This window comes from Leptonotus elevatus, chromosome 10 (assembly GCF_054856555.1).
Source record: "Leptonotus elevatus isolate MCC_2025b chromosome 10, RoL_Lele_1.0, whole genome shotgun sequence".
Taxonomy (NCBI): Eukaryota; Metazoa; Chordata; class Actinopteri; order Syngnathiformes; family Syngnathidae; genus Leptonotus; species Leptonotus elevatus.
This window is the reverse complement of record NC_141248.1, coordinates 2,736,302-2,750,055: the sequence shown is the minus strand read 5'-3', so window position 1 is coordinate 2,750,055 and position 13,754 is coordinate 2,736,302. Positions and strand designations below refer to the sequence as shown.

The 13,754-nt window shown below is 41.5% G+C and overlaps 1 protein-coding gene across 2 annotated transcripts in view; it reads right to left on the bottom strand.

Annotated features, from left to right (window-relative positions):
- LOC147166742 (receptor-type tyrosine-protein phosphatase gamma-like) overlaps positions 1 to 13,754 on the bottom strand; it is a 385,386-nt gene that overhangs the window by 55,806 nt on the left and 315,826 nt on the right. For both annotated transcript variants that reach the window (XM_086086609.1, XM_086086610.1), the window contains exon 9: positions 9,863 to 10,047. In XM_086086609.1, the coding sequence (XP_085942735.1) occupies positions 9,863 to 10,047 (185 nt within the window). The remainder of the gene's footprint in view (positions 1 to 9,862; positions 10,048 to 13,754) is intronic.

The window sequence follows — 13,754 nt, the reverse complement described above, 5'->3', positions numbered from 1 at the left end:
AGAGAATGAAGCAACCCGTGTACTCTGCCACCTTCTCTTAAAGCTATTTTTGTCTCCTGATAAAAAAATTGTCATGGAACTCATGTAGCCTCATGAAGATTTGAGATTTGGATCTCAATGGTTATGTGCGTGTTATATAATATATACAATAGTTAATATCCTGGATCATTTGTTTAATGCATCACCGATTATTTAGCCTTCTGCATGAGTTCTAACTACACCACATCAGACAGGATACGATAATAATTTTTATTTTTATTATTTTTTTAAATACAGAGTATAATAAAGTAATAATATAATAAAGTAGCGTCATTGTGACAACTTAACATTGACCTTGCAGAATTTGCTCATCAGAAAATTATCTTTGGGTACTCCAGACTCTGCTCACATTTGAAAAAACATGCTAGGTTAATAAGGGAACTCTTAACTGCCTATGGATATAAACATGAATGTGAATGGTTGGTTATCCTTATGTACCATGAGATTGATTGGCGATCAGTTGTGTGGTATAAATGGATGGATGGATGCCTGTCTGTTGGGTTAAATACCATTGCATGCCACATGACAACATTCAAAGTTGCAACCCTTTGCTCTCCTGACCTGAAGAAGGCAACCACATACCAAAACACATCCCATTGAGCACATTCAGGATGCCCCCGCAGCCTGCTGAGGGCGAGCACATATATACACAGCTGCTGAAACTTGGAAACTCAGAAAGTGCAATAAGAAGGACCACATTCACCTGCTCACCCTCTGGAAAGCACATGGCATTGAAATGTTTGCAAGTAGCTCAGCTAGCCCTATCACCTGCTCCTGCAAACAAGGCATTATCAACCACAACTCTTGATGAATTGCAAGATGCAACTGGTAGGAAAAGGTAGTGATGGAGAAACCGAAGCTTTCTGAAGCAGTGAATCAATATGAAGCGATGTGTCTAAATGATTCAGTGTTATGAAGCATTTGCCACAAATCAGTGTGGTGAGTCATGACACTGCTTCACCACTGCTTTCTGTACCGCTGACGCAATTGTGTTGAAATGGTTCAGTGCTTCGAGACATTTGACACAATTCAATGTGGTGACATCTGCTGGACAAAAATATATTTCCTTTATGTTCAGCAAAAGGGCAAAATGTCATTAAGAAATAAGACACTCTTGTGTCAGTTTTAAATTAAAAAGTGAAATGCTTGTGCGTCTGCCTCGAGCGTAACATCACTAGGAAAGGGCTTTGAGTTTGAATAGTTGGGTTTCCATCCACCCATTTTCATTAGAATTTTCAAGAAATGCGAAGATAAAACTGACTGGAAACACCAGAAATTCACAAAAGGGCCCCAAATTTGCAAAAAAAAAGTTTTTACGCTTAGAGGGGGTGGATTTTGAATCGTATCGAAAAAAGGGAAATGCGAATTGTGGCTATGGAAACAGGTATTGCAAATAACCGCTGGCAAGACCGGATACACGTCGCACGTTTTGACCGGGTATATTACGTCACAGAAATCTTTTGGGAATTAATTAAAGAAGTGAATATTAATGTTTTTTTAGATGGAAAATGGCAAAGAAACGCTACGGTTTATCAACAATTACAAAAGAAAACTCGTACGACATCGCACAGTGCAGTCGCTTCCTAGTCTTCTTCTTCTTTTAAATTATTGGTGGATCACATTTCTATGGTGTATATCGCCACCGACAGCGGCGAGTCCCCTCTCAATATTCGCAAAAGAAGAACGGATGGAAATGGGCATAAGTCGCATGTCCATTTTGCGCATTTTCAGTATATTCACCTAAAAATTCGAAACAATTGGATGGAAACCTGACTAATGATGTGATCCTGTTGACTTTGATTTCAAAATGAAATAATAACCATTTTGGGTTTGCTGATTTAACTTGATGTAATTGATTTGTTAGAACTGAACTCGATACTGAAGTAAATTCTAAGTAGTCAAATTATTCCATTGTTCAAGATGCTAATTTAATGCTGAACGATTGTTTTGTGTTAGAAAACATTTGTGTTGTCATTTATCCTTTACAACTTGTAAATCAAATACATTGTGTAGTAATGTTTGTTCTTTATTAGCTCTTTGACAAAATATACTTTATACTTTATTTTCATATACCTTTACTGTTTACTTCAAAGGTTATCAACCTGTCCTATTCAACTGTTCCACTATTCCATCTTCAAGAAAATAAATAACCAGAGAACAAAAATAATTGAGTTGTCCTTTGCGTTCAACGATTCATCAGTTTTTGAAGTTTGGGCAGAGTTGTGGTCAAGGAAAACACATAACTTGACACTATCAGAACAGTAATTGGCAATGACACAACACAACAAGGATGTAGCCTGGAAGTCTGGTCAACCGCCCTATCAGTTGCATTTCTGAGGCGGGGCAAACCTGAGCTAACAGACAGTGGACTGAACCAATGAGCGAAGAGCGGACGTGATGTCAGAAAAGCGACTCGTTGAAGTCTTTATTTATTTATTTTGCGGAGAGTAAAAATCCAACATGGTTACTAGCCGAAGAGAGACAGTCGATTGGGCCGTCTTGTTTGCGGAAAACCAGAGTAAAGACACCGCAAACAAGCCTTGATTAGGCGGGAAATGGCAACCCAGCAGCGATGAACGGTTGCAGATTTATATAACGCTTTTCTAGACACTCAAAGGCGCTACACAATGGAATGGATACATTATTCATGCACTCACATATTCACACTATGGTGCCGTGAAGCTACTCAAGTAGCCACAGCTGCCCTGGGGCAGGCTGACGGAAGCGTGGCTGCCAGTGTGCGCCTATAGCCCCTCCAACCACCACCAAACATCGCACCTTACCAGTGTGAGTAGCACTGGAGGCAATGTGTGTGAAGTGCCTTGCCCAAGGACACAACGACACATAACTTGGGGAGAGCGGGGATCGAACAGCCGACTTTCTGGTTACTGAACAACTGTCTCTACACCCTGAGCCACGGTCGCCACTATGTCATCACAACGCGACGCTAGCTTGCCCGATCGAACTCACAGTATTGCTGTGTGTTGCTTGCGTAGCAAACGCATGTATGTATGTATGTACGTATGCGATTCTACCGTCCGTAAGAGTAACGCAAACAAGCAGAAATACATACATCGTATATTTAAATACAAACATGCTTCGTTTATAAAACATCGCTAGCGCTAATGCTGAAGTCGATAGGGGATCCCATTCAAGTGCTAACAGGAAATTAGCATAAACTTCGGCAGTGCTATTCCTTCAAATAACGGCTATTCACACACAAACGCTTTGACAACACATACACACAGGTAAGATAACACTACTCAAAGGTACATTTTTTTTCCCAAGCTGTGAAAAACAATTTAAAATTCTTAATCTTTGGGAGATTTTGGCAAACGCATGCCACATACATATAAGACACCTTGGAACTGTTTAAAAATGTTGCTAGTAAAAAATCAAGACTATATAGATATGAATATGTTGCTGATGAAACAAATCACAGACGTGATGATAGAGGCTTTCACGTATATCTGTAATTTATCATTTATAGCAGGAATTTTCCAAGAACAAATGAAAATAGCAAAAGTAGTCCTAAAAAAGGAAATAAATTTTTGGGGGGGAATTACAGACCTATATCTCTACTCCCACACCTGTCTAAAATATTGGAAACAACATGAATTTATAGATAAGTATAACATTTTAAGTAACAGCCAATATGGGCTTCGTTCCAATTACTCAACTACCATGGCATTAATTGAGTTAACCGAAGAAATTTGCACGGCCATGGGTAAAAAACATGTCTTAGTAAGTGTTTTTGAATTTGACACCTTAGATCATGAAATATTATTGCATAAATTGTTTAAATATGGTATACAAGGTGTTGCACAGTTATTTAAAAAAATAGAAAACAATATGTCGAAATTCAATAGTAGGCAATCAAAACACAGTTATGTAAATAGTGTGGTTCCCCAGGGATCAATTCTGGCGCCAGTACTTTTTCTTCTTTATGTGAATGATATTACAACCATTTCGGAATTGTTAAAATGTATTTTGTTTGCAGATGACACCACTTGGTTTTATGCCGGGAATATATATATATATATATAATGCATTACAAGTAATAGAGAATTAGTTCAAGAATATTATGAAGGGGTTCAATGCTAACAGACTGTCTATAAAAGTAAAACCAGATTTATGATTTTCAGTTGTAGAAATATGGATGTCGAAGCAACACTGACTGTTCAAGGCATAGAAATAGAAAGGACTAATGAAATTAAGTTTCTAGGTATCATTATTGAGAAACATTTAACATGGAAAGCACATTTAGAATATGTCAAATCTAAGGTGTTACAAACCATAGCCGTGTTACACAAGGTCAAAGAATCATTGAACAAGAATGCTTTGTTATTGTTATATAATTCATTGATTGTTCCATACTTGAGCTATTACACTGAAGTGTGGGGGTATGCAGCCAAAACTTCCACTGAATCCATCTTTCTTTTACAGACACGTGTTATTCGTGTTGATTGCAGTTGCGGATACAGAGACCACACTAACCCACTATTTATACAACTAAAAACTTAAACATTTTATGAATTCATGGAGTTTAACCGCCTTAAAATATTGTACAAAGCCCATCATGAAATTTTACCAGTTAATATACAAACTCGTCATTAAATTTGTGTTGTTTTTTCTGTGTTTTTTTTTAGTTGATCAGGGGCAGACGAAACAAGTTTTACTTCTTTCTGTCCCCTTTCATTTCTTTTAATTTACTTTGAATTTCAATAGTGCTTTATATTGTCTTTTTTCTTAAAAAAATCAAATAAATAAATACATTGATTGAAAAATAAATAAAGCAGAATCTCTTCATTTGAGTTCAACCCTATTCAGGGGAATCATCCTCTTGCATCCTCTAACTCCTGCTATCTGTGTTTGCTAACCACATCCATGAATCTCCTCTTTGTCTTCCTCTTTGCACCCTATTGGGTGTCTCGATTCCTAGCATCCTTTTACTGATTTAGCCACTGTCCCTCTAATGCACATGAGCAAAACATCTCAATCTGGCCTCTCTACCTTTGTTTCCAAACCTTCCAGTCTGTGTTGTGCCTTAAATGAGCTAATTCCTGATCCTGGCTATTTTTGTCAATCTCAAATGAGAATCTAGGCATCTTGAATTCTACCCCCTCTAACTCTGTCTTGAGTTGTTTGTCCAATGCTTACTTCCACGTCTCGAGGTTCTCTTCCAATTGCTCCCTATTTTCTCCACAGATTACAATGTCATTTGCAAACATAATCTTTCAACCTGTCCATCAGCGGAACAAACAAGAAAATATTCAGAGCTGATCCTTGATGCAATTCAACCTGTCCTACTTCATCAAGTCTTCTGTCCTCACCACTGTCTTAACCTTTCCCATACATGTCTTGTACCAGTTCATGTTTTTCTGCCTTGTGAAAATTAAACTGCACCAAAAAACTAGCCACCAGAGGGTGCTAGAAGTATACAAATGGAAATCAACCTGACTTTTTAACAGACGTGCTGCTTTTAATATCGACGACAACGACAATATAATGGCAGTTTTAAGATCGCAATATCACAATATTGCCGTTATCGTTACATCCCTACTATCTATGTGCTGTTTCGAAATCCGCAAAGACCAGATGCAGCGCGTTCTGACCTCCCCTGTACTTATTCATCATAATTCTCAAGGTAAATATGGCATCTTTGGTGCTCTCAGTTCTACTACTCTTTCCCAAGTGTTCATTGCATGTCTTATCAATTTACAGTAATTCCACTGTTGTTGCTACAATTTGGCACTTTGCTACCGTTTCCTGTAGAAATAAATAAAAAAGAAATGTCACAAGAACACAATTTCTTCACTCTACACATTCAAATTCTCTATGATCCTGCTGACTAATCTTGTAAAAAAAAACAACAACAACATCAACCATAGGTACTTCCATAATTTTAAATACAGGGTTCTTACAGAAATCACCAAGTGAAATTTTAGACTTTTTAAAATTTATTTTTATTTTTAGACTTTTTTAGACCATTAGGAGAATTTTTTTAGACCAACTTCAAGTCATAGCAAGCTGGTGCTTTCTGGGTTTTGCGTGTGACACGAGGGCCTTCACACCAAAAGTCCCCAACTTTTATTGTTTTTTTTTGCGTACTTTGCAACGAGCCGAGTGCCTATCGCCTGCTACCTTTTACAACCAGATGGAAAACTTGGTACTTTCAAGCCAATTCTTGTTAAACTGAAATGTACCCATTTTAGACAAACACGTTGTCCACAATATTCTGACTAACTGCTTAAACTCGGTGGAAACGAAAACTTGAAAGTTATGGTACGCGGTAGTGGACACACTGAGCCACCTAATTATAATGCTACATTCACACCAAAAGTGAAGGGAGCGTTTGGCCTCGCTTTACTCACTAGCCTTTTATTGCCGGAGTGTACACGGGCACTTCATTTGCGCACATCGGAGAGAGGGGCTTTACTTTGCTTCACTTATCGCAGCCACTTCCACTACTGCAAAACTCCTCTCAGACAAAAAAAAAGTTTTAACATTGCATTCAAGTGGCCGACACTGTGCTAATGCAGGGCTCTATGTTAAGCCTTTTCAGGTGGTGGCCCTACCAGAACCAGCACTGGCCCTGTATATCGCTAGCCTTGGGCCAATAACTCACATCAGAATTTGGTCAATTTTAAAAATTTTCATATCAATACTATTCATCGTCCCCATGTGTGTATTATATATATATATATTTGTATTTTATTTTACAAATGATTCACCAAACTCAAGTGCAGACAAACACTTTCTTTCTTTGATGATGCAATGTCAATGATTGAACAAACATTCGGTTTTTGGGGATGACGTCAACACAGCACATCACCTACACTCGTCACTTCATCATCGCAAGCCCGACACCACTTGGCAAAACAAAAAACAAAACAAAAAAAGATAGCTGTAATAATAAGGGAAACGATAATGCATGATAATGCATGAGAATAAATAATGCATGATTCCTAATAAGAGATAAAGTACTTCACAAGTAGTAAAACATAACTCTAAAATATTGTATATTATAAATTACATTTTTGATTTAATCACATTTATTGATCAAATTTCTAGGGCCATTTATATTTTTACCGGTGTCCAGACACTATGTACAATACACAATAAAAACATTTTTTTTTAAATAAATACATACAATACAAAGTAAAATATCTAGTGGCCATAAAAGTCACATTCAAAATATATGGGTGTACAAGGTTTTTTTTTTAAGGCAAGTGCAAATAATAAAAATTTAATACAACAGCGTGCCTTAAGTAGCTCCCATTTAACTGGTTTCCACACAAACTGCAGTGTCTCCGTCTGAAGACTTGGGGCCACAAAGGGTCGCACCCACATAATGACGTACTTCATAGACTGCCGAAGAAGAGCGCTGCAAAGGGATAGCGTCATGTGCTAACTTCGAATCAAAGTTGTTAAAGGTGGATTCCAGGATCTTTTGTCGCTGCGTCTTCCGGGTGGATCATTTTAACAATTGTTTCTCGATCCCGTCAATCAATCTATCGTAACGATGTTTTATCTGCCATGATCCGAATGCAACAAGCTTAGATGCTACGCTAACCGCAACGTACTACCCACCCGCCCGAACTACATTGACTACAATACAAACGCACCCCCTCAAAACCACCCCTTTGCTTTTAGTGTGGACGTTTCCCGCAAGCAGACAGGAGAAACAACAGCGCAACAGGCACTATTAATATTTCTACAGACAGTTCTCGGAATGGACGGAGATGATATAAGAATTTAAGATTTGGGTAAAATAAATTTTAGACCTGGAATGACAATTTGGGTGTTTTTTTAAAGGCATTTAAGGCCTAATTTACGTTTCTGAAATTTTTACTTTTAAAAACTTTTTTAGACCCCGCGGGAACCCTGTAAATATGAGATGAAGTCCAACTGACTCTTAGCTTTCCTAACTTCATCTTTTCTAATATGGCCTACCTCCTGTTTCACAGTATCCACCTCCTCTGTTCTCCTTTTTATTTCATTTTCCTCATTCATCAACTCAAAGTACTACTCCCATCTACTCAGCAACCTTTACTCACTCACCAATACATTTCCAAGTTCCAACCCTGTCTTTCATCACCCTATCAAATCTGTCCTTACTTTGTGCCCAACTAATCATAAACCTCCTGTTTGGACTTTTCCACTTCCCTCTTCACCTCCGGTGTCCTCTCCTTGTTCTCTCTTTAATTCTCTTTCCATCCCATCTTTTCTTCGATAACCTCGCATTTCTGTCCAAGTGCAAATTCCTGCCTTAGTTTGTTTAGTGCTTCCAAAGGACAGTATACATCCAGACAATAAATGCAATGTAATATACGAAATACCCCCCAAACTTGCAATAAAACCTATGTTGGGGAAACAGGAAGATCTTTCAACATAAGAAAAAAAAGAACCCCATAAAGCAACACATTATACCAGAGCAGAAAAGGAAAGGGCCACACAAGAAAACCTAAACCATATCAGATCACTGCAAACGAGAAAACCACATTATGGACTGGAACAAAGCAAGCATCATTGGAACAGAAGAATAAAAATACAAAAGATGGATAGATAGGGGCTGGGTTGTGGTGTGTGGCGGGTGTGTGTGTGTGTGTGGGGGGGGGGGGGGGTGGCGGGAGCGGGGGCTGTGGGCTGGTGGGGTGCCTGGCGGGCCTGCCGTGCCCTGTTCTGCTGCGTTGGGCTGGGGCGTGGGGCGTGGGGCGTGTTGGGGTGGGGGGCGCTCCTGGCTCCTGTGTTTGCTCTCCGACCGGTGGCCCCTGCGGGGCCCAGGGGTTGTGCCTTGGCGCTGCCGTGGCCTGGGGGGCCCTGGGGGGTTGTGCTTGCTCTGTCCTGGCCGAGGTCGACCGAGGTTTTCATGCATGCCAGATCCACCACACCAGCATCTATCAAAATTCAAACACAATCTGCTTCTTCCTCTGGTCGTTGAATCAGTGGAGGCTGATGTCTGTGGATCTCACTCTGCTTCATCTATCCTTCCTTCCTTTCCTCAGTCTATCCTTTGGTCTCTTGAGGTCTCCCTAATTTGTTGGAATTTAGATGTTTCTGGGGTTGGTGAAAGACTCTGGTTGGTAACCCGGTGGGTAGTAGGTGATGTCTGGTCGGTGCTGGATTTCACTTTCCTTTCTTTTCTTTGATCCTTTCTCGGGTCTCCTGATAACCTCACGACTCTAGCTGGATTCTGAAGTATTCGGTTTAGGTGAACGGTATGGGATTTTTAATAGGTTTTAGGTGAATTAATGAGTACACACTCACACACACACATGCACACACACATACAAAATAAAAAAAATTAACATTTAAAAAAAAAAGAGCGAGAGAGCAATGATGTTGACATGACGATAAAAATCTGAAAATTACCGAATGAACTATACTGAGTTCTCTCAGGAAAAAAGACACGTCGCAAGTGTCAGTTTTACAGCTTCTGAGGAAGGCGGCAGTTGTCGCCGAAACTAGTCAAGGTAAAGCACAACCTTTTTTTGTGTGAAAAACCACAGGACGATATATATTTGTAGATAAGATGAATTTTTTAGCCAATGTCTGTTTTCACTTCTTTCAGATCATCTTTCAAATGTCATCCTAGCACCTTTAACTATTACCTGACTTTTTTTCTGAAAATATCACGTTAATTACCTTTCTCACAAACTGAAAATGGTAGAGTCTGAAGGATTTTCTGCAATGCAATATTAGCTAGCTTTTATAAAAACATTTTAAGCAAAGGCCTCCAGACTCCACATTTTAATCAACAAATGGAATACTTGTTTACTAATACATGAAAGATAATACTTGCATATCCACACAGTCTTACCAGTTTGTGTTTGGCATCAGTGAGGTGTGTCTCTTCGTAGCTGTCATCATGAGCTGTCCAGCTGTAGGATACCAGAAAGTGGAGGATCGGTGGATGGTAGATGACTTCTGGACGTGTCCAACGAACCACCAGGGCGCTTACATTCACATGTTGCACCTTCATGTTTACAGGAGCACTGCTGCACACTAAAAGGAGGTGGCAGAGACACAGTTGAATGAAAATTTAAAAAATGAAGGATAATTGGAAGATGCTTTGAAAAAAGGAAGGATAAAAAAAAAGTCAGATGAAGCAAAGAGGCATAAAGGCACAAATAATTAGGAAAAATTAATACATATTCTGTCATTAAGAGACTGAATACACCCACTTATCTTATCTTTGGAAAACAGAGAAGGATGCAAAAGAACGAGTGTGAATGTTATGTAAACATGAGTTAAATTTGAGATCTGTTATTAATATTGCTGTGTGACCACATTAGTCATCCAAGCGCAAACACACCCCATTACTTGGAGGACAATGTGGTTTGTTTGTGTCTTTTGTTTTGGTTTTTGGACTTAGTTTTTTTATATATTTTTTAATTTCATCTTCTGGTTTATCCATCAGTCATTAAACTTATTTTCTGCTTTTCTGCAGTTGGGTCCTCAATCCCCCACCGGATGTGACAGTCCTGGGTTAAGTTACCACAATCACACATAGTTATACAGTGTTAAGGCTTTTTCTCGCCAGAGACGCTCACCAAAGAGAAAAAAACACTTCCTGTTAGTGTTCTTATTTTGAAACCTATTCACACGACAGTTGCTCTGACAACTTTACAAACTGGCAATAACTTATGATCGCCACATAGTAACAGTAATCTGAAGAGGCTTTCCCATCATGCTTTGTTGCCATTACAAGTATCACTTGTGATCGTGATTGTCACACCGCGGTGAGGTTGTCTCGTCTGGGCTTTTACTGTCTTGTCATTTCCTGTTTTATCTTGAAAATTCTGACTCTCCTTTCGTTTCAGGTCACTTGCCCTTCCTCATGTGGTGTCAGTGTCAACTCTGATTCCTGATTGTGTCCACCTGTTTCACTTTACCCTCATGTGTTAAATGGTCTGCGACTCCCCTGTCTTGTGCCAAAGTGTTTTCGTTAGAGTCACTCTAGCCAGTCACAGCCGTAGTCCCCAGCCTGGTTGTCCTGTCTTCTGTGTGAACTTTTGTTTGTAACTTTGTATAACCACAGTATAGTTTTAGCTTAGAAGTGATTTTGTTTTGTTTGTAGATTAGAGATCCTCTCTTTTGGAGCGCCTTTAGTTTAGCATTTTATAGCCTTTGTTTTTCCCTCTAAACGGAGAGTTTTATGATTAATAAATATCTGCCTTGGCGGCAAACTCCTATCTTTGTGCCTGAGTCCTAAATCTGCCACGCCATGTCAGTACACTTTGGCCAGTATGGACCCAGCAGAGAGGGAGCAAATGGCCACAGCGCTGCGAGCTCAGGAAGCCCGTTTCTCCCAGCCAGAGATATTTCAGACAGCCATGGTAGCGCAAATGGGCCAGATCACAGCACAGGTACGAGACCTTCTGGATCACCTGCGTCGCACCACTAGCCCTCCTGCCGTGCCAGAGACCCAAGCAGCCACGGCGATTCCGCCCGTGCCGTATGCCGGGTCGGGGATCAAGCTAGCCTCCCCTGAGCGATTCTCTGGGGAACCAAGACAATGCAAGGCATTTCTGACTGACTGTGACATCCATTTTGAGCACTCCCCCCAGGCTTTTCCCACAGATCGATCCCGGGTGGCCTTTATAATTTCCCACCTGACTGGGAGAGCCATAGCCCGGGCCACGGCAGAGTGGGCACGCAATTCCCCACTCCGTCACGGACTTCCGAGCCGCCCTTCAGAGGGTCTTTGATCCAGCCTGTTCAGACTGGGAAAAGGCCCGGCAGCTAAGCAGCCTGAAAGAAGGAAAAGACTCCGTGAGTGACTATGCCATCCGCTTTTGCACTCTCGCAGCAGAGAGTGGCTGGAACTCCACAGTGTTCTATGACGTTTTCCTTAAGGGCCTGGCGACGTCCATCCAAAAGTTGATCTGCCTCCGGACTTGGACTCACTCATCGCCCTTGCCATCCGGACGGATCTTCGGCTGCAGGAGGTTACGCAGAGCCGCGGTCACAGGGCAAGGACGACGGAGGGATCCCCGCTCTCCCAAGCATCAGGTGTGTCAGCTCCTCTCTGTTCCTCGTCAGTTCAGCGCGAACATGTTCCCTTGGGACTAGAGGAGGAGCCCATGCAACTGGGCAGAGCGTGGCTCTCGCAGGAGGAGAGACGGCGCCGACAGCTGGAAGGTCGTGCTTTTACTGTGGGAACCAAGATCACCTCGTGGCTGCCTGCCCAGCCAAAAGGACCAAAGCGGTGAGTCAAGTTACGACTCCAGAGTCCACGAAAACTCACACCAGTATAAATCAGTCACCACACGACTACCACAGACCTCCATGCCCTGATAGACTCTGGGGCAGACGAGAGCCTGATAGACTGGGGGCTTGTGAGACATTTTAGTGTCAAGACTGAGCCGCTAAATAAGCTCATTAAGGCTAGGGCACTAAATGGTAGTGAGTTATTCACCATTACACATATCACAGAACCCATCGAGCTCCATGTTGGCAAATATAAGGAGCACCTAGTTTTTTATGTGTTTCAGTCTCCTCACAGACTCTGGTCCTGGGACACCCATGGTTGCGTGAACACAACCCCCATGTGAACTGGTTGACTGGTGAAGTTCTGGGATGGGGAAAGTATTGTGTGAGCCATGGGGTTGATTCACCAATTCAGGAAGCGGACATGACAACTGTTAATAATATTTCTGTTAATTTCCTCACAGACCCTGAATACCCAGATGTGAGCATCGTGCCTCCTTGCTATCATCACCTCCAGGAGGTATTCAACAAGACCAAACCCATGTCTCTCCCACCGCATCATACCTATGACTGCCATAGAGCTGATTCCAGGTTCCACCATTCCCATATATTCTGTTTCAGGACCAGAGAAGGCGGCCCTCAAGGAATACATCGAAACTTCCCTGAAGGCTGGACTGATTCGTCCTTCGTCATCACCAGCGGGAGCAGGTTTCTTTTTTGTGGGGAAAAAGGATGGTTCCTTATGGCCTTGTATAGACTATAGCCTCCTTAATTATTTTACAATCAAAAACCGTTACCCCCTCCCTCTCATGCCGTCCGTGTTTGAAAATCTAAGATCTTTACCAAATTGGACCTACGCAATGCATACCATCTCATTAGGATTAGGGAGGGGGATGAATGGAAAACGGGGTTTAATACACCTAGTGGCCATTACGAGTACCAAGTCATGCCCTTCGGGCTCACTAATGCTCATGCTGTTTTCCAGGCCATGATTAATGTTTTGAGAGACCAGTTTGTGTATGTTTATTTAGATGATATACTTGTGTGTCATACCTAGCCACGCATTAAATCCACGTTTCCAAGGTTTTTCAAAGCCTGCTTGAGAACGAACTTTATGTCAAGGCAGAGAAAAGTGTTTTTCATGCCAAAACCATCTCCTTCCTGGGCTTTGTCATAGCCCCTGGGAAGGTACAGATGGATCCGGCTAAAAGTAGCGCCGTGAGGGAGTGGCCCACACCTGTTAGCTGCAAGAAGGTTCAGCAATTCCTTGGGTTTGCTAACTCTTACAGGCGCTTCATCAGAGGGTTCAGCGCAATAGCTGCCCCTCTGCATGCCCTCACCTCTCCTCTGGTGAGGTTCAGCTGGTCCCCGGAGGCGGAAGTCTCATTCCAAGCTCTCAAACAACGCTTTGTCACAGCACCAATCATCACAATGCCAGATCCACAGCGGCAATTTGTTGTGGAAGTGGACGCTTCCAACGAGGGGATCGGAGCCGTCCT